The sequence below is a fragment of the Pinus tabuliformis genome, chromosome 1_2, assembly GCF_031772625.1.
Source record: "Pinus tabuliformis cultivar Carrire ecotype Pingquan chromosome 1_2, CPIR1, whole genome shotgun sequence".
In the NCBI taxonomy this organism is placed as follows: domain Eukaryota; kingdom Viridiplantae; phylum Streptophyta; class Pinopsida; order Pinales; family Pinaceae; genus Pinus; species Pinus tabuliformis.
The window spans coordinates 667,731,338-667,751,697 of record NC_142298.1 but is presented as its reverse complement, the minus strand read 5'-3'; the positions used below and the strand labels follow the sequence as shown (position 1 = coordinate 667,751,697).

The 20,360-nt window shown below is 42.4% G+C and overlaps 1 protein-coding gene across 1 annotated transcript; it reads left to right on the top strand.

The window, feature by feature from the left end:
• The first annotated feature begins 6,583 nt into the window (after window positions 1-6,583).
• LOC149207456 (uncharacterized) lies at window positions 6,584-7,273 on the top strand. Its single transcript, XM_089398044.1, has one exon. It carries the CDS (start codon window positions 6,584-6,586, stop codon window positions 7,271-7,273), a length of 690 nt encoding a protein of 229 aa, XP_089254170.1.
• The last annotated feature ends 13,087 nt before the right edge of the window (window positions 7,274-20,360 follow it).

Sequence of the window (20,360 nt, the reverse complement as noted above, 5' to 3'; positions counted from 1 at the left end):
TCACCCATGCCAATATGGATAATTTCAGATCTGAAATGGAAGTGGGTTTACCATAGAAGTGGGTTTACCAAGGAAGGTTGGCCTCTCATCGCTGGCCATAGTCACAGTCACTCTCATGTCGTAATGTTCATCAGAATGTTTTGAGATATCCTCCGTGCTCTGGTTCACCCCATCTTCATTACGAACATCCTGTGATGTGTTTCTTTCTCGACCTTCAGAAAGGGGCCCACGCATGGACTCCTTGAGGTAAGAGCATACGAGAATAATCACAGGAAAGGGAAAGAGAATGAGCATGACACCTAACAGATACAGAACAAGCAAACTCCAATCTGATAATTTGCTGCCTCCTGAGAACATCTCCCCTCGTTGGTGTTGGTATCCTTCCTGCAAGGCCTGCACGACGAAATTCCGTTATAGCAAGGTATTAGAAAGCTATACGATTTTCAGAACACACAAAACCATAAAATGTAAGAAACAGAGACGCACAATCAAAACTTCAAGAACATCAAGATGAAGATGAAGACTGCCAAGTACAAAAGATGTCGTGCCCATTACAGCTGATAACGGTACAGAATTTTTGCTGAATGATATTTGATGGCTGAGATTTTAAAATCTCAACGATGATGTCTTTGTCTTCTTAGGCGTAAAGATCCCCCAATTTGGCGGTGCAGAATTCATCCAAAACCTTGGTTTGGCAGCTTCAACGTGTATATTTTGCAGTACCATGTCGGGAGCCGAGGAGAAAAAAAGCTTCAACTACACGTCCTGCATGACAATGCTCAGCAGGCCCCTGATGTGTTCGACGAAGGTGTCTTTGGACTGAAGCTTCAACTTTCTTGAATGAAAATGTACCGCCGAATTCTTCGAGATGCCGCGGTTTCAATTTCAAATTTCAAACCAACTTAGAATAATGAATGGCCCGGTTCAAGTTCTTGTTTCGGCGGGTTTCCAAATTCAAATGAGTGTACGGTCTGGTGGTGGCATTCAAGGCGGAGGCAACCGACTGACCGACGTGTGCCTGCACGCCAGAGTGGAGGCCAAAGTGGAGGCGGGCAGGGTCGTCGATGGGCAGGAGCACGGCAGACGGCAGAGTCGCCGGAGCTGCGTGCCCTGTAATCGCCGGAGAGGGATGCATGCTATGATGCATGGTCGAACATGGAAGGGCCCCATGACGTCGAGGAGGCTGTCTGCCGCTGTCAGAGGGTGTAAGGACATAGCATTAACTTTGCTATGGAGGTGGAAATAGGAACTGTCGTTTGATCTTGCCTCTGCTGAGATCAGGGAAGTTAAGTCAGGAGGACAGATGGCATCATCTCAGACATAGGGCCTTTTTGGGAAGTGAGTTTCTAAGTTCTCGAGGTTTCCTCTGTCAGATTCTCAGTCAGAAGTCTGCTCTTTTTTCTCTCTCTCTGGGCATCTTGTTCAGAGTGTTTTGTCCCATTCTGTCCGGATCAAATCGGATTTGGATTTGGGGGGTACCAAATGAGGTAAAGGGTTGGTGGAGCATTCAATATGGACTTTCCCTCCGACTCGGCCACGGAGGAAATGGTCCAAGCTGCCATCAATGTTGAATCCGCCCACGTCAATGCCCGGCTGTCATCTGACTGGCAGTCCACCCTGGAGGATCTGTTAATCAAGCCATCGGTCCCTCAGTTTGAGGTGGAGCTTAGGGATGGGAAAAAAAGCGGTCCTTCTCGATCATTCATCGGAACGAGAAATGAAAACTCTCGAAAGGATCTGGAGGAAGCCTATCTTCAGAATCTACAGAAACCGGTCAAGACGGTTCCGCCCCCCACTGCTATTAGAATTGACAGTCGTCACCTTGCTGAACGCATATCCAGCCTCCAAGAAAAAGCCCTGATCGGACGCTGGCATTTCCCGGAGATGAATGAATCCAAAATGAGAGATTGGCTTGCGGCCCAGTGGAAACCTATTATAGGTTACATCCCGATTATAGCTAGCCTTTTAAAGGGTTGGTTTTGTTTCCATTTTTTAAAGTCAAGTGACCTGGAGTCCATTCTTAAGCATCAGTGGGTTTTCAACAGGAGTTTCCTGGTTCTGCATAGATGGTATCTAGGGTTTAATCCGCTTAGGAACACTCCCTCTAACAACTTCATCTGGGTTAAGTTCCCCGGTTTGCCTTTGGAATTATGGTCCAAAGAAACTTTGTATGAGATAGGCAATGCCATTGGAAAGTGCATCTACGTGGATCCATGGTCTCTTGGAGAAAAAGATAAGAGAGTGGCATGGGTATTGATTGATAAACCTTACAGGGGAGGTTTCCCGGAACATATCGACATATCCTGGGGGGAGATGAATATCAGGCAGAGATTGGACTTCTGGGGGATTCCCTTCAGATGTTCAGCATGTCACCATACAGGTCATTTATTAAGGAACTGCTCTCGGCGTTCTCAATATAGACGTAAATCTCGGGGTGCTATCAAGCCCCTTTCAGATAAGGCATCCTCTCCTTACCCGGACTCGGAGTTCTTCCTATCTTCCAAAAGTCGGTCCTCTTTTGAAACGGAGGATTTTCAGGCATCTTCTCCTGCTCACACTTTTCATCATCCCCTGCATCCAAATCCTTCCTCTGTTGTGGAGCCTATTTCCCCCTCGATGCCTCCTTTAGAAGACGCCCCTTTTACGACTATTTCTCAGCCCCTGCATCCTATAGAACCGATCTCTGATCATGAGGTACCAAACCCGCCTCTGATTCCTCCTCCCCCATCAACAGAAGAACTGAATCCCTCTCCAATCTCCCCTCGTTATCTCCTTTTGAGACTGGTCCTCAAATAGAAAAGGATAAGGAAATCCTGATTTCTCCCACCCCGGCGAACTCTCCGAATCCTTCTCCCACCAACTCCATAGGGAGCGATTTGGATTTCTTGCTGTCAAAGAAGTCGTTAGAGCTAAAAGCCCTCACCATCCATAAACCTGAATCAAAGAAATCTCCCCTCATCAGCCCAAACTCTGCCAACAATATCACAGTAAGGAGGAAAAATGGCAGGGGCAGCAGACATTTTAGAGGAAGGGGCGAGAGTGCGGGAAGAGGTTTCCGGTCCTTGTCGCTTATTGATGTTCCTATAGTAGATATGAATGATGACAGGCCTCTTAGAGCATGCAGGGCCGAGAAGCTGCCAAAATGAATTTTGTGATATCAATGAACATTCGGGGTTTGGGGGCGGGGAAAATTTTTTTGGAGTTAAAAGATCTGTTCATATCTGTTAATCCCAAGATAATTTTAATCCAGGAAACGATGCATGCAGCTGAGGTTACTATATCTTACTTCAGGAAAATGTTTCCTTCATGGTACATTTCGGCTATAGAATCAAATGGACTCTCGGGTGGCTTAGCAGTCCTATGGGATCCGGTCTGGATCATGGCAAAGACTTATAGTTGCATGGTGGGAATTTTAATCTCGGCCCAAATTAGGGGTCAAAATTTTCCCATAAATATTTTAAATGTCTATGCTCCTTACAGGAATAGAGAGCCTTTCTGGGAGAAACTTTTTATTTCTGAAATTCTTGACATTGAAAATTTAATGTTTGCAGGGGACTTAAATTTCACTCTGAATATGGATGAAATCTGGGGTTTAAACAAGAGAAAGGATCCGTTGGCCGATAAAATAAAAAATGAGATGCTGTGTAGAAATTTTGTGGATGTTCTCCCAGCTCAGATGTATCCAACATGGGAGAATGGAAGATCGGATAAGGATTATATCGCAAAGAGGCTTGATCGTTTTATACTTCATGTCAGCTTAATCGACAAGATGGGCATGCCTTTTTCCTCCATAGAAAAGGTTTTTATTTCCGATCATAGGCCGATAGTGTTGGGATGGAAGAATAAAGGTTTCAGGAAGGGTTATACCTTCAAATTCAATAGGACCTTTTTGGAAGACCCAGCTTTCAATGAACTCTTTAAAAACCTCTGGTGTGAGCGGCTGCCTTCCAATCCACACTATTTTTTTATGACTTTCAGAGAAAAAATGGATCTTGTAAGAAAAGAAGTTAAAGAATGGCAATATAAGAAAATACAGTCAAACAGGATGGACCTTAGGAAAATCCAAAAGGAATTGGACTATGTTGCGGACGTCATGGCATCAAACAACATATCTTTCAAACAGAGAAATCACATAAAGGAGCTTCAAAGGAAGAAGGCAAAAATTCTTGAACAAGAGGAATTATCTTGGAGGCTGAAGAGTAGGGCCTTATGGCTAAGAGAAGGGGACAAAAACACAAAGTTTTTCCAAAAATTCGCGAATGCAAGAAGGGAAAAAAATTCAATTTGGAAAATCAGTGATGGAAAAGGAGGGTTTTTGTATTCCCAAGAGGAAATCTCAAAGGAGGCTAAGAGGTTTTTTGAAAATCAGTATAAGAGAACAGAAACCAGGTCTTTTCAGGATATACTATGGGGCATCGATTTGTTTCCTCAGATGTTCAATGAGGACACAAATAATCAAATCTTTCAACCTGTTTCAGAGGAGGAACTGCTGAGAACTCTAAAAGCTTTCAAAAAGGACAAATGTCCTGGCCCGGACGGGTGGACAATAGAGTTCTTCTGTCATTTTTTTGACTTCATCAAATCTGACCTGCTGAAAATGGTGGAGGGCTCCAGGTTATCGGGCAGCATAAATCAGAAAACTACATCTACCTACATAGCTCTCATCCCAAAAAATGAGAATGCCATCTCTTTCAAGGATTTCCGCCCAATTTCTCTGTGTAATATATCCTACAAAATAATATCAAAAATAATCGCTGACAGGATCAAAGGTACTTTGTCTCAATTTTTAACAAAGAACCAACATGCCTTCTTACAGGGGAGAAACATCTTAGACGCAATTGCTACAACTCAGGAAGCTCTTTTTGCCTGTCAGGGGAAAAAATGCGATGTTGTCCTTCTAAAAATTGATCTCTGTAAAGCCTACGATTGCATGGATTGGACCTTCTTGAGATGTATGCTAGCAAAGGTCGGGTTAAGAGCAAACATGATCAACTGGATCATGGCGTGCGTTGAACAGGTAAATTATGCAGTCATTGTAAATGGGATGCCATCGGCCTTCTTCCTAGCTTCGAGAGGCCTTCGACAGGGATGCCCTCTGTCTCCCCTGTTATTCATTTTGGCCATGAATTCTCTGAGTCTTCATATTAACAAGGCCGTTGATGAAAACAGATGCTTCCCCTTGAAATTATGCAGGAATATTTCTATCTCTCACAATCTTTTCGTCGATGATGTCATTTTTTTCGGCATTATATGCAGAATAACATGGATGTGTTATCACGATATTCTTCAAAATTTCCAAAGGGCGTCTGGCCTTCAGATTAACAGTTCGAAGTCGGTTATTTATCACAGCGAGATTAACCAAGAAGAGCTGGACTGGTTAATTAATCTGTTTGGTTATGAAGTGCAATCCATCAGCAGGGGAATCAAGTACTTGGGTTATAGATTAAAATCAAATGGTTACTCAAAATCTGATTGGTTGTGGTTAACTGAGAGATATTTCAAGAAGATTTCAGCATGGGAGAACAGAAGCCTCTCTCTGGCCGGGAGAGTTGTTTTGGCCCAATCGGTTTTAAACCAGCTGGCGGTTTACTGGGCGCACCTGTTTTTTCTCCCAGCAAGCATCATTCAATCTATGAACAGACTCACCGCCAACTTCATCTGGGGTGGTCAGGCAGGGAAAAGAAAGTTTCACCTCTCGAAGCTTTCACATATATTTGCTCCGAAATCTATGGGTGGCTGGGGTCTGTTAGACCTGAAGTCCTTTGGAAAAGCCCTTCTTTGTAAAACGTTATGGCGGGGGATCTTCGAGAAAGGTATTTGGAGTAACATTATTCAGGAGAAGTATCTGCGCCGTAAGAGTTTATCCTTTTGGTTCAGAAGAGGTAGCATAGGCCTTTCACGTGGATCTCCGATTTGGCTGAGCCTGAGAAAAATTGAAAATATGTTCCGGAAGAATCTCTTATGGCGTTTTCAAACGGGGGAGCGGATTCTGGTGGGAAAAGACTCTTTTTTATGTGGCAGAGAGGAGATCCGCGTCCCTGTTCCCCTGTTAAAGTTCTTTCACAGGAAAGGTATCTTTTTCTGGGATGGGCTGATTGAGAGATGGCATGGCCCTATCCCAATCTGGCGGGAAGCTGAGAGTCTGAATATGCCGCAAGACATTGGTGGCTCGTGGATGCAAATCTTAACAATTCTCAGAAATGGTGGCATCTTCCGCTCTGCTGAGCAGGACTGTCTCATCTGGCGAAACTCTCATGGAATGGACTGCATCAGGGTAAAGGACATATACCGTAACATGATTAGTGGTAGACAACATCAAAATGACTGTTCCTTCCCGAGTATTTTCTGGAAAGCAGGGTGTCAATTAAAAATGGTCTTTTTTTCATGGCTATCGTTCCACAATAAAAATCTAACGTGGGACAATTTAAAAAAGCGTGGTTGGTAGGGTCCTGGTATATGCCCCATTTGCAGATCGGCCGAGGAAGACAATTCTCATTTATTTCTGAATTGCAAGGGCTCCCGCCAAATTTGGATGCTCCTGGAGATTCGATATGGTTTTAAATTCATGTCTCAGTTGTCGATCATGGATGCTTTTACATGGTATAGTAAACAAAACGCCAAATGGAGATCCATCTTTATCATTAGTTTCTGGTGTATTTGGAGGTGGCGGAATAATTTCATCTTCAATGACAAAAAGTCTCCGATGCTGGAAATTTTCTCCTCCATTTGTGATCTCTATGAGGAATTTCAGCCCTCCTCTCCCATGCTGGGAATGCCTCCTGTTTCAAATTTTCCTCTGGCGTCCTCATCTCTGCCTAGAGCATTTTTTGACGGTGCTGAACAGAATGGGGTTTGTGGCTGTGGTTTCCATATTCTAGCAGATGAAGACAGTCTTTTCTTCGCTCACTGGAATGGGGGGAGGGGTTCTAATATGATGGCTGAGGCGATGGCCCTTGCTGGTCTCATGAGTTTCTGCCTTTTCTTAAATCTTCAAGACATTCCTATTTATGGTGACTCAAAAGTTCTAGTGGATTATATGGCTGGGAAAATCTCCATTTCCAGGCCTCATCTTGGGGGCTGGCTTGATCGCATCAGATTCTACTGGTCATCCTTTAAAGGTGCCTCAGTCAATTTCATTCGCAGGGAACAAAATCAGATGGCAGACTCCTTATCAAAAAAAGGCCTTCAATCTGCTCCGGGAGTGTGGCATCTACAGGTTTCCTCTGATGGGAAATGTTACTCCATCCAGGACTTTTACCCTCCCAATTTCTAGTTTTTTCTTGCAAAGTTCTCTATGTTTTGCTTCTGTGATTAAAGATGCTAGCTGTTTTGATCAATATGCTATGGGCTTTCCGTTTTTTGAACAGGTCTACTTCGGAATGTAGTTTTGTTTTTCTGTACAGGTTATTCTCTGGACAGTTTCTCTTTGCCTTCAGCCGAACTTTTGTTCCGATCTGGTCTATGCTTCGGACCTTATGGATGGATACCTGATATATTTTTTTCTTTGGATCTGGCCTTCTGGCCTCTTTTTACCAGCTCATGGCTTCTCTGTTGTCACAGATCATTGGAACATTTCCTATATTGTATATTTGGACTCTTTTATATTTCTGATATAAAAATATTATGCTTTTTCTGTTGAAAAAAAAAATCCTTTACAAAAAGACAACTCACTTCAACAAAGAAATGCCACTACTATTGTAATAAAAAGGCAATGTTACTGCAACAAATTATATTCTTACTAAGAAAAATATAACCATACTGCATTTCTTTAATCCTCGTCATACCCAAGCAATAGGTTTCCCCAAATATATGTTATTATAATACGTTGGCCCAAATAATTATTACAACCATTGACCATGACTTCTAAGCGTCGCTAGTCAATTATACAAGGAACAACAAATTAGCACAATGACACTCACTGTGGTGAGAACATAGGGGAGAAAAGTGTTGCAGGTTTGGAGTTGTGCATCCTATGCCAAGGTCTCATTCCCTCCTGTACTGGTGCCCACCTGTCAAGGCCACATCACTTTGATCTGCGTCCAGGAGCCACTACAACTCAACTTTCACATCCCAATCCCGATAATGATCTCTGGACTCTCTTTACCTCCGTCATTGTTGGACAGTGAGGACGACAACGAGATATATTATTTCTCTACCACTGGAGTTGCGTGATCCTTCAATCAAATGAGGTGTTGCGCAAACAGAGAGCAATGGGTGTTTGCTCCTCCAAATCGGACAGGGGCTGCTAAAAAAAAAATGCCATAATCGTTGACCCATCCAAGCCCAATCCAAATGTTGCTACTATCACCATGCGTAGACAAGTCCGAGGCATTTAAAGTTGGTCTCCTTCTCGTAGTCGTGCCCTTTGGTTGTATTCTCGGTGGATTTCGGTACAATCAATAGTGGAAACCTACAGAGACGATTTCAGATCCACACTCTCAAACTAAAGTACAAGAAGTACGAAAATAACCCTCTCAAATCAACATAAATAAACTCGACCAGCTAGGGTGATCGGAGAGACCACCGAAGTTGGGTTTGCCTTCTAGGGTGTGATCTAAACCCAACGAAGAAAGGCTGAGGATCTCACCTGAAAATCCTCAATTGAAAACTCACACGGGCTCTCAAAATATCAGCGAAAAAGAAATACCAAATTCCATCCCTTACTCTTGATCCTCCTCCTCCTTTTATAGCTAGGCCGCTAGAAGAAACTATGGGCAATTACCTAGGGCTAAAAACATAAACCATGGGCTAATGCTACTTATTTATTTTACTATTATTATTAATATTATTTGGTCCAGCCGGTCAATCGGTTGGAGATATAACAGTCTTCCTCGCATAATATTGCTGGTCCCAAGCAATCCAACTGTATTCCTGGGTCCCAGATGAGTAGATGAGGCACATGATCTAGAGTTCAAATAACTATGCCAAGATCAAAAATCTCTTGTGTTGATAAATCTCCTTTGCCCATTGAAATAACTACTTCAGCTAATTCTTGGTAACGATGGTCACATAATGCCCTATGAATAGTAGAATTTCCTTAAGAATCCGCAGTCCAATGAAAGAAAGTCCATCCATGTGCATATCGAAAGTTAATCCCAGTACCATCATCGATTGCACACTCAATTTGTTCCCACTGGTCTTCGCTTGTTGCTTTCAAACACAAAATAATATCTTTGACTGTAACACCTTCATACATAGTATGATCTAAATTTGAACTTGGTTTTATTCCAGAGTGAAGCATGTGAGCAGATTGAGCCTGCAACAAAATTTCCTCGTAGCCTTGCTTGGCATCCATAGACTCTGGAAGCCTTTCCATTCCCAATATTAGATTTCTCCTAATTATCCACAACATGACCCTTACAGAATCCATTAAGACAATGTCAGCTTTGTTGTTCGGGTCAGATTCACTGGAAGTATTTGAATATGGAAATTTTCCCATCTTTACAGAAGTATCTATATCCCACAATAATGCACAAGTCTCATCAAACCCTGAGGCATCAATGTTATCCAAGGAAAAATCCATAGCTTCTTTTATCTGATTTTTACCAGGGTGAAGGCTTTCAATGTGTCTTCAAATCCGCCTTTTTGTTTGTCAATTGAGGAGCGCTCTAGATCAACCCACCCACTCTTTCCAGCAGTATAAGTTGCACTACAACCTTTCTCCTTTTCTAGACTTCTCATGCCTTCCTGTTGGGATAAAAGTGGTGGTATCCATTGTCCACTTTCAGTTACCATGGTGAAAAGCCTTGTCTACGGTGTTTGAAGTAGTTTTTCTTGAGAAAAAGAATAGGTCGGAAAAATGTAGTATGTATGCTCCTTTAATCTAAGGTCAACTAAGAAATTCATCAATGGAAGGTCACGTCCCCTTCCCATTATTTCTTGCTTATAAGCACAACTACAATCAACCACACACATTGCCATGGTGTCGATCATGTTCATTTGATGCTCATCGTCTTGGAAAGGAAGTGTAACCAATTCACCCTAGCTAAACTCTTGCATTTCATCCTCGGCTGCCTTACCATCTGCTTTGGTCATGAAAACAATGAAACTGATGTTCCATTGCCTCATTCGTTCTTCTTCCATTCTCAGCTGCCTCATTCTATTAATGGCATTAGGACTAGGCCAATCGAATGTCAGTGAAAGACAATTCTCATCCACCTGGCGCACTAGACTTTTTATATAAGGATTAGTTGTCTGAAGATCTTCATTATCAAGTATACCAATTGGCCTTCTACTTGAATTAATCTCATTGGCTAGTTCATCGAACCAACCTACCAGTTGTGAGACTACCTCAAAACTCAGATTTGCAAAATCCAGCTCTATCTCCGAAGATTCTTTTTGCACAATTGTTAACTTTGGATGTGAAATGACCAGGCTATGTTCCCTTGGAGTAGTATCTATAAGCACAGAATAGCTGGTGGAAATGAATTCAACCATGGACTTGGAAGGACCTCCATTATCCCAAGGCAATTTTCTACTCCGACAACAACAGATAATTGTGGTATTTTCTCAAACAAATGTGTAGCCTACTTTTGCAGGAGTCTTTCAATTCTCTCTTGCCTCATTAAGAATACAACAATGTCACCAAAATCCTCCCTTATAAAATTATGGAAGACAGTTACCAATGTTGTGTTAATATAATCTGGTTCTACGATGTAAATATGTAGAATTTCTACAACATATCGTTGTTCATTAGCCATGAAGTTTGCCAAAACATTCGGTGCATCTTCATCTGGAGCTATAAGAAGTTATCCTTCTGTTCTATTCTCAAGTGACTACTTGTTATTGGAAAGCTTAATCCCATGACAATGTTCTTCGAAAACCATATGTGTGAACATGGATTCAGAATCCACATATTGGTTTTGTTCTTTAGAAATGCATGTACCTGCAATAGACCTCAATTTAGCCTCTGCAACATTTTTTAGCATGACCATGGCAATTCCCACCTCGTTTATTGTTTTCTTATCATTTGGAAAATTGAAGGAAACTGTTTGAGAACCTTTGACATCCCCTGCATTATATATCAGTTGGATCCCACAAAAAGGAGCAGCAACCAAATTTACCAATTCCATTCCATATAAATACCCCCAGAATTTGTCAGAGCCTGAGGATGATTTTCCTAAATTTGAAGGTAGTTCTGGTAACAAGCAATTTCTTCGTCCACTTTCCCCATAATTTTCAATGCATTGCCCAGGTTATTCTATACCTCCAAAAATATGGAGTCCAGGATGATAGACTATTTCTAGTGTGGTAATGCCAACTCTTGTTCATAAAAAGCGTTGGATAAATACCCGAAGGCAAATAGATAGTCAATACACAATTGGATTGTTGGTTGGTAGCGCAAAATTACACCTTGAAGCTCTCTCATAGCCTTTAATACATTTCCTTGGCTCAATTGAACATCCAAATATAGGCTTCAACCTGATTGCCCCCTTATAATAAACAAGGGCCTTCTTTAAACCCCCTGCTTCCATTAATAGCCCAGCCAAGCACAAATACTCCAGTCCAAATGATGATGATGCTACGGGTCCCTCAAAAAGTATAAAAACTTCATTCACTAGGCAACGCAATTCTTGCATAGTTCTAACTGGGGAAAAGGAAGCAAATTATCTTGCCTAGTAAATAACTCGCTTCCTTGATCATAAACATGATTGGGACCAAGATATTTTCCACGATCAAAGGTTGTTGGAACCTTCAACATAGGAAATCGCAAACATATGCATCGAGTGGCCTTGTCACATAATTTTGGTGTATCATATTGTGAGCTCAAGTTAAAATGCAATGATATTTCTGTCCCTAATAATCTCTGATGGACGAAATTCTTATTCTTTCCTAGATCAACATTTGAATTTATGTTGTTAACTAACTAAGTAGAAGCCCTGAAGTCATCCGTAGGCAGTGACTCCGTTGCTGCTGAAAATGCAAGGCTATTTCTGTTGTTGTCCATCCTATATGCAGCTACTTCAATTTTTCTCTTGATACTTTGATCTTGGACTTCACTTCCAACCACCGCAGTTGTTCCTTCTGTTTGAGTTGATACCTCTTCCATATCTTTATCTGTATTATTATTCTCCTATACCCCTGAATCTTAGGCTTCAGATTTGCAATTATTTTCTGCTCTTACTATTATCCATGCATCCATGGGTTTTGCCTCCTTCAAGGTAGCTCTATGTGTTTGTTCCATCATTTCATGTGCTACATTTTTCTATTGTTTGCTCCTGAGAAAATAGTAATCATTTATGGTCAAGGTCGCTCTTACTTTTGGAGGTAGCGTTTGGTATTCCCTCATCCAACTTGTAACTGTTCTTGTTATGGGTGAGTGAGATTCTTGCTCCGAGGAAGAATCATCCAAAAATGTTGGCATAGTTGGCCTGCTACCATAAATGTGTGGGTTGTGGCCACCCCTACTGAAATGTGAACCAATGTCTTTGTTATTTCTCTGATGGTTAGAATTTGCAAACTGAGTATGGGACCTTTTGGTGAGAAGCTACATGATTTCTTCTTGGGTTGAGGTGATCCTATCAAGAAGATTTTCAAGTCTGGAATTCTCTCGGCCTTTCATTATTTCCCCTCACTCTTTTGGAATGACCTCTAGTTCTGCTTTAGAATTGTGTCTTCTACCTGTGCCTTAGCTCCACATCCCACAGCTGGCCAAGAATGTGGCTCTAGTACCACTGTAATATGCTTAGTGAAGAAACAACCCACTGTTGTAATATCCTTACAAAAAGAAAACTCACTTCAACAAATAAATGCACTACTATCGTAATAAAAGGAAATGTTATTTGAAACAAATTAAATTCATACTAAGCAAAATATAAGCACGCTACATCTCTCTAATCCTCATCATACCCAAACAATACCCAAACAATATGTTTCACCAAATATATGTTATTATAATACATTGGCCCAAAGAATTATTACAACCGTTGACCATGACATATATGTTGGAGACACGATTGCCATCACACCAAAACCCGCAGGTGTTAGTAAACAAACACATCGCTAGAGTTAACGAATCCACGAAACACACGAGAGCGTTGGATCAACACCACCATTAACGGGGAGCACAACAATCTCCCTCCTCAACATGAGCCAGGTGTGTTTTGAACTCGAGACCTTTGGCTCTGATACCACTTGTTGGTGACACGATTTCCGTTACACCAAAATTCGCAGGTGTTAGTAAACAGACACATCGCTAGATTTAAGCACATGCCACGAAACACACGGGGAGCGTTGACCTTCTACACCGCCATTAACGGGGAGCCAACAATATAAGCGTTGCTAGTCAATTATACAAGGAACAACGACTTAGCACAATGACAGTCACTGTGGTGAGAACATAGGGGAGGAAAGCGTTGCAGGTTTGGAGATCTGCATCCTACGCCAAAGTATCGTTCCTTCTTGTATTGGTGCCCACTTGCTGAGGCCGCGTGACTCTGATCCGTGTCTAGGAGCAGGAGCCACTACAACTCAGCTTTCACATCCCAATCCCAATAATGATCTCTAGACTGCATTTACCTCTATTGTTGTTGGACAGTGAGGATGACAGCAAGGTAAATTATTTCGCTGCCATCGAGGGTGTGTGATCCTTCAATCAGATGAGGCATTGTGCAGACAAAGCACAGCGAGTGTTTGTTCCTTCAAATTGGGGAGGGGCTGCTGAAACAAAATGCAATGATCGTTCACCCATCCAAGCCCAATCCAAATGCTGCTACTATCGCCATGAATAGACAAGGTCGGGGTGTTTAAACCTGGTCTCCTCCTAGCCATGCCCTTCGGTTGTATTCTGGGTGGATCTCGGTACAATAAATAGTGGAAACTATTGATTTGGGGTAGCATCAGATGTGCTCTAGCCACGAAAATTGGTGGAGAGGCTAAAGAACATAAGATCTCCAATACCCAGAAATGGTTTGGGCAGAACCTAACCAGTTTGGGAGATATTAAAATAATTAATATTTTTAATGAAGTCTCTAAGTCTAAACTTAGGGAAAATAAAATATTAATGTGAATTAATATAAAACTGAGTTAGAATGGTCCAAAAGTCATGGACAAGCCAGATCTAATCTTAGTCGTTGATTAAGGACTTAATCTCAGCCATTGAATTGTCAACAAGAAAAGTATAAGAGGAGGCTTGAGGGTCACTTGGAGTCTGGAGAACACAACGAGTTGATCAAGAATTCGATTTTCTGGGGCAGGGCTTTCTGAGGAAATCGAAGGAGTGTTCAGAGTTGCAGCTGAGGGGCAATGAATGCAGTAGGAGAGAGGCAAAGATAGTACTAGGAGCATCAACACAAAATCCGGGAGAGGGTTGACGCAGAGCCAACTAGAGGCCACGCAGAAGCAGCCAAAGGCAGCCAGGAGCTGCACAGAGCCTAAGGAGGGCCACCGTGGGAGATGCAGATGCTCCAGAGGCTGACGTAGAGCCCAGAGAGACTGATGCTGGACTAGAGAGGCTGATGTTGGGTAGATGTTGGGCTAGAGAGGCTAATGCATACCCTAGAGGTTGACGCTAGGAGATTTCGTGGGACAGATTGAGGCTGATATCTGTCTCTGACTGAGAGATACTACTGCCTAGGGAATTCTCTGTTGGGTGAGCCATTTCTGGCACCTAGATTGTATTTTGAAACTGCTTAATAATAAAACCCTCAAATAGTTGCATCGGTTTTCCTGCATTGGATTTTTCTGAGGACATTAGTCCAAAAATAACGGTGTCACTTGTGTGCTTGTTTTCCTTCAGTTGATAATCTATATGCGTTGAGATTGTACTTGTATTTATTTTCAGTATAAATATGGTAAGTAACTTGTTAATTAACAGAACAATTAGGAAAAAATAAATCAGACAGTACAGGAAGGATTTCTAGCAGTTAGACTTAGAAATTCTAACATGGTATCAGTGCATGGTTGCAGATCACAAGATAACTGAGGGCATCAGCCGAGAAGAGAAGTAGCACCAGAAACAGTTGTCCTGAGTGACAGAAGTTGTTCCTAGCAGAAAAGCAGCAAGGAAGGGGAGATGTAGTGCCTGCGTCATTAGTTTGAGTCGGGAAGAGGATCAACACAGTGGAAGAGAGGAGTAGACCTAACCTAAGCAGTGCCCGATCATCTTTCTCAGTGAGGAAGGATTGACACCCGTGGCTAGGAGGTGTGATTTTGCAGGTGTCGAGATTGCAGAGAGCCTAGAGGTTCTAACCTCCAGTTTGTTGGGGCATAGGAGGTTGTGGGTAAGTTATGGAGTGAAGCTGGTGGGGTACTATGGTGAGAACAATACCTAACAGGGAAAGACCGAGGAGGAGGGAGTTGCTGCCGAGGATTTCTAGCCAAGAAATTCGAATTAGTGGTGCAACTGCACTAACGATCGAGGTAGGGGCATCTCGACTTTGGAAGAGGGGTTTCTAGGAGGGAAATCGAGGCTCAAAGGGAGTCACACCGAGAAATTCTAGGGGGGGAAGTAGAGAGACTCAGAAGAGTCAAGCAGCGAAATGGAAGTGAATGGGGTAAGAGATCAGGATAGACTGGACGGAGCCTCAAACTTCGTAGTCTGGAAGGCTAGGATCTTGTTCGTTCTAGACAGGAATCGTCTCAAGCACTACGCTTTGAAGACGATAGTGATCCCAGTTGACCTGGATAAGAACGAAAAGTACGAGGGGACAATGGCGAGGGCCAAGAGCATCATCCTTGACGGGGTAAAGGACCATGTAGTACCACATATTGCCGAAAAGGACACGGAAAATGCGATGTGGGAGGCCCTGACGAAATTGTATCAACATACTTCCATGTAGAAGAAGATGCTACTAGAAAATCAGTTGCGGTAATACCAGATGCAGAAGGGAGAACAGATAGACACCTTCCTCGGTAGATTGAAGGAGATCTGGGATCAGCTGACTTCCATAGGGGCCACGCTAGATGAGGAGATGATGGTGAGGACCGCATTGAACGCAGTCTCAGAGGATTGGGAGGTATTTGTCCAAAGCATACTGGGTAGGTTGCCCCTTCCATATTGGCAGGAAATGTGGGTGGTTCTTCGTCAAGAAGAGATCAGAAGGTTAACCAAGGTGGGAAATAATGGCAAGGGGGTCAGAATCGAGGAGGAAGAGGAGAATGTTGCCCTAGCATCTGAGGGAAAGCGGGAGAAATGGAAGAAGAAGGACCTCTCCAAGGTCAAATGCTTCCACTGTGGGGAATTGGGTCACTATGTGAGCCAGTGTCCGAGGAAGAAGAGAAAGGGAGAGGTTTCTGAGACCAAGGTTGTGCCAGTAAGGGCGAAGAAAGAAGTGGAGACAGATGATGACTGTGCCATGAGTGCTCATGCGCCACTTGAGAGGAAGTGGGGAGACATCGAGTCGTAGTCATACGGACTACAGGCGATGAGAGGCAGGAACCTTGAGGTACCCAACCTCTTGGTTTATACCTTGCTATGAGAGCCTCGAAGAGGAGTAGCAAGATTGGCGGATGTCAGTAGAGACGGATGCGGATGGAGAGACAGAGGGAGCTACAGTGCAGGAGTCTCAGGACAGCATGAGGTAGTAGTGCGAGAAGGATAGAGTTGTTGCAGCAACGTAGAGGTCAGAGAGGGAGCACTTATCAGTGACAGAGGGAGCTTCAACATTGGGAGTGTTTCTAGCCTGACGGAGATGTCAGAGCTAGGAGATCAGTTATTTACTTCTCAGTAACTAAGTTGCAATGCAGAAGTTATAAGTGGTAGTGTTATGGGCAGCATAATGCAACATGATGAGAGTTGTTGCAGTGCAGATGCAGCAGTGGCAGTGGTAGGGTCATGGGCAGCAACACAGATGCAGAGGGAGCTATCATACAGATGCAACAGTGGCAGTGGCAGGGCCATGGGTAGCAGTACATGATGTAGCAGTGCAAAGGATGTTGGGCAGCAGGCCTAGCATCATCACAAGGACTGATGTCGGATGAACAGTGTGATGCTTAGTGAGGAGTATTACTAGAGCACAGTCCTCGCTAAGAGGGAGTGTTGATTTGCGGTAGCATCGGATGTGATATAGCCACGAAAATTGGTGGAGAGGCTAAAGCACATAAGATCTCCAATACCCAGAATGGTTTGGGCAGAATCTAACCAGTTTGAGAGATATTAAAATTATTAATATTTTTAATGAAGTCCCTAAGTCTAAACTTAGGGAAAATAAAATATTAATGTGAATTAATATAAAACTAAGTTAGAATGAACCAAAAGTCATGGATCAAGCCAGATCTAATATTAGTCATTGATTAGGGACTTAATCTCAGTCATTGAATTGTCAACGAGAAAAGTACAAGAGGAGGCTTGAGGGTCACTTGGAGAACACATCGAGTTGATCAAAAATTCGATTTTCTGGGGTAGGGCTTGCTGAGGAAATCGAAGGAGTGATGAGAGTTGCATCTGAGGGGCAGTGAATGTAGTAGGAGAGAGGCAAATATAGTACCGGGAGCATCAGCGCAGAAGCCGGGAGAGGGTTGATGTAGAGCCAACTAGAGGCCACGCAGAAGCAGCCAGAGGCCACACAGAGGCAGCCAGGAGCTACATAGAGCCTGAGGAGGGCTAGCATGGGAGACACAGAGGCTCTAGAGGCTGATGCAGAGCCCAGAGAGGCTGACGTTGGGCAGACGCTAAGCCATAGAGGTTGACGCATATCCTAGAGGTTGACACTAGGAGATTTCGTGGGGCTGATTGGGGCTGATATCTGTCTCCGAATGAGAGGTACTACTGCCAAGGACATTCTCTATTGGGTGAGCTATTTCTGGCACCTAGATTGTATTCTAAAACTGTTTAATAATAAAGCCCTCAGATAGTTGCACTGGTTTTCCCGCATTGGGTTTTTCTGGGTACATTAGTCCAAAAATAACGGTGTCACTTGTGTGCTTGTTTTCCTTCAGTTGATGATTTGTATGTGTTGAGACTGTACCTGTATTTATTTTCAGTATTTACATGGTAAATAACTTGTTAAATAACAAAACAAGTAGGAAGAAATAAATCAGAAATTACAAGAAGGATTTCTAAGAGTTAGACTTAGAAATTCCAACAAAAACCTGCAGAGACAATTTCAGAGCCACACTCTCGAACTAAAGTATAAGAGATATGAAAATAACCCTTTCAAATCAACATAAATAAAATCGACCAGCTAGGATGATTGGAGAGACCACCAAAGTTCGGTTTGCCTTCTAGGGTGTGATCCGAACCGACCGAAGAAAGACTGAGGATATCACCTGAAAATCCTCAATTGAAAACTCACCTGAGATCTCAAAATATTAGTGAAAAAGAAATACCAAATTCCATCCCTTGCTCTTGATCCTCCTCCTTTTATAGCTAGGATGCTAGAAGAAACTATGGGCAATTACTTATGGCCAAAAACAAAAACCATGGGCTAATGCCGCTTATTTATTTATGTATTTAATAGTCAATTGGTTGGGGATATAATAGTCCTCCCCGCCTAAGATTGCTTGTCCCAAGCAATCCAACTATATTCCTGGGTCCCAGATGAGTAGATGAGGCACATGATCTAGAGTTTGCATAACTATGCCAAGATCCAAAATCTCTTGTGTTGATAAATCTCCTTTGCCCATTGAAATAACTTCTTTAGCTAACTCTTGGTAACGATGGTCACACAATGCCCTTTGAATAGTAGAATTTCCCTGAGAATCTGTAGTCCAATGAAAGCATGTCCATCCATGTGCATATCGAAAGTTAATCCCAACACCATCATCGATTGCACACTCAATTTGTTCGCACTGGTCTTCGCTTGCTGCTTTCAAACACAAAATAATAGCTTTGATTATAACACCTTCATACATAGTATGATCTAAAGTTGAGCTTACTTTTATTCTAGATTGAAGCATGTGAGCAGATTGAGCTTGCAACAAAAGTTCCTCGTAGCATTTCTTGGCATCCATAGACTCTAAAAGCCTTTCCATTCCCAATATTAGATTTCTCCTAATTATCCTCAACATTACCCTTATAGAATCCATTAAGGCAATGTCAGCGTTGTTGTTCGGGTCATATTCACTAGAAGTATTTGAATATGGAAATTTTTCCATCTTTGCAAAGGTATTTATATCCGACAATAATGCACAGGTCTCATCAAGCCCTGAGGCATCAACATTATCCAAGGAAAACTTCATAGCTTCTTTTATATGGTTACTTTCAAGGGTGAAGGCTTGTAATGTGTCTTCAAATCTGCCTTTTTGTTTGTCAATTGATGAGCACTCTGGATCAACCCCCCCCCCCCACTCTTTCCAGCAACATAAGTTGCACTACAACCTTTCTCCTTTCTAGACTTCTCATGCCTACCTGTTGGGATAAAAGTGGCAGTATCCATTGTCCACTTTCAGTTACCATGGTGAAAGGCCCTGTCTGCTGTCTTTGAAGTGGTTTTTCCTGAGAAAATGAATAGGGCTTCCAAACATAGTATGTATGCTCCTTTAATCTAAGGTGAACTAAGAAATTGATCAATGGATTGTCATGTCCCCTTCCCATTATTTCTTGTTTATATGCACAACTACAATCAAGCACACACATTGCCATGGTGTCGATCATGTTCCTTTGATGCTCATCCTCTTGGAAAGGGAGTGTAACCAATTCATCCCAGCTAACCTCTTGCATTTCATCCTTTGCTGCCTTACCATCTGCTCTGGTCATGAGAACAATGAAATCAATGTTCCATTGCCTCATTCGCTCTTCTTTCATTCTCGGCCACCTCATTCTAATACTAGCAATAGGACTAGGCCAACCGAATGTTCATGGAAGACAATTCTCATCCACCTGGGGTGTTAAACTTTTTACATAATGATTAGTTGTCTGAGGATCTTCATTATCAAATGTCCCAATTGGCCTTCTACTTGGATCAATCTCATTGGCTAGTTCATCGAACCAACCTACCAGCTGTGAGACTGCTTCAGAACTCAGATTTGCAAAGTCCAACTCTATCTCTGAAGATTCTTTTTGCACGATTGTTAACTTTGGATGGGAAATGACCAGCCCATGTTCCCTTGGAGTAATATCTGTAAACACAGCATAGCTGGTGGAAATGAGTTCAACCATCACCTTGGTAGGACCTCCATTTATCCCTAGGAAATTTTATGCTCTGACAACAATAGATAATTTTGGTATGTTCTCAAAAAAATGCGCAACCTACTTTTGCAGGAGTCTTTCAATTCACTCTTGCCTCATTAAGAAGACAAGAATGTCACCAAAATCCTCCCTTATAAAATTATGGAAGACAGTTACCAATGTTGTGTTAATATAATCTGGTTCTGCGGTGTACATATGTAGGATTTCTACAACGTATTGTTGTTCATTAGCCATGAAGTTTGCCAAAACATTTAGTGCATCTTCATCTGGAGCTATAAGAATTTCTCCTTTT

Bases quoted from the DNA above. Each gene is read 5' to 3' on its own strand.
- LOC149207456 (XM_089398044.1), top strand. From the start codon at position 6,584: ATGGATGCTTTTACATGGTATAGTAAACAAAACGCCAAATGGAGATCC.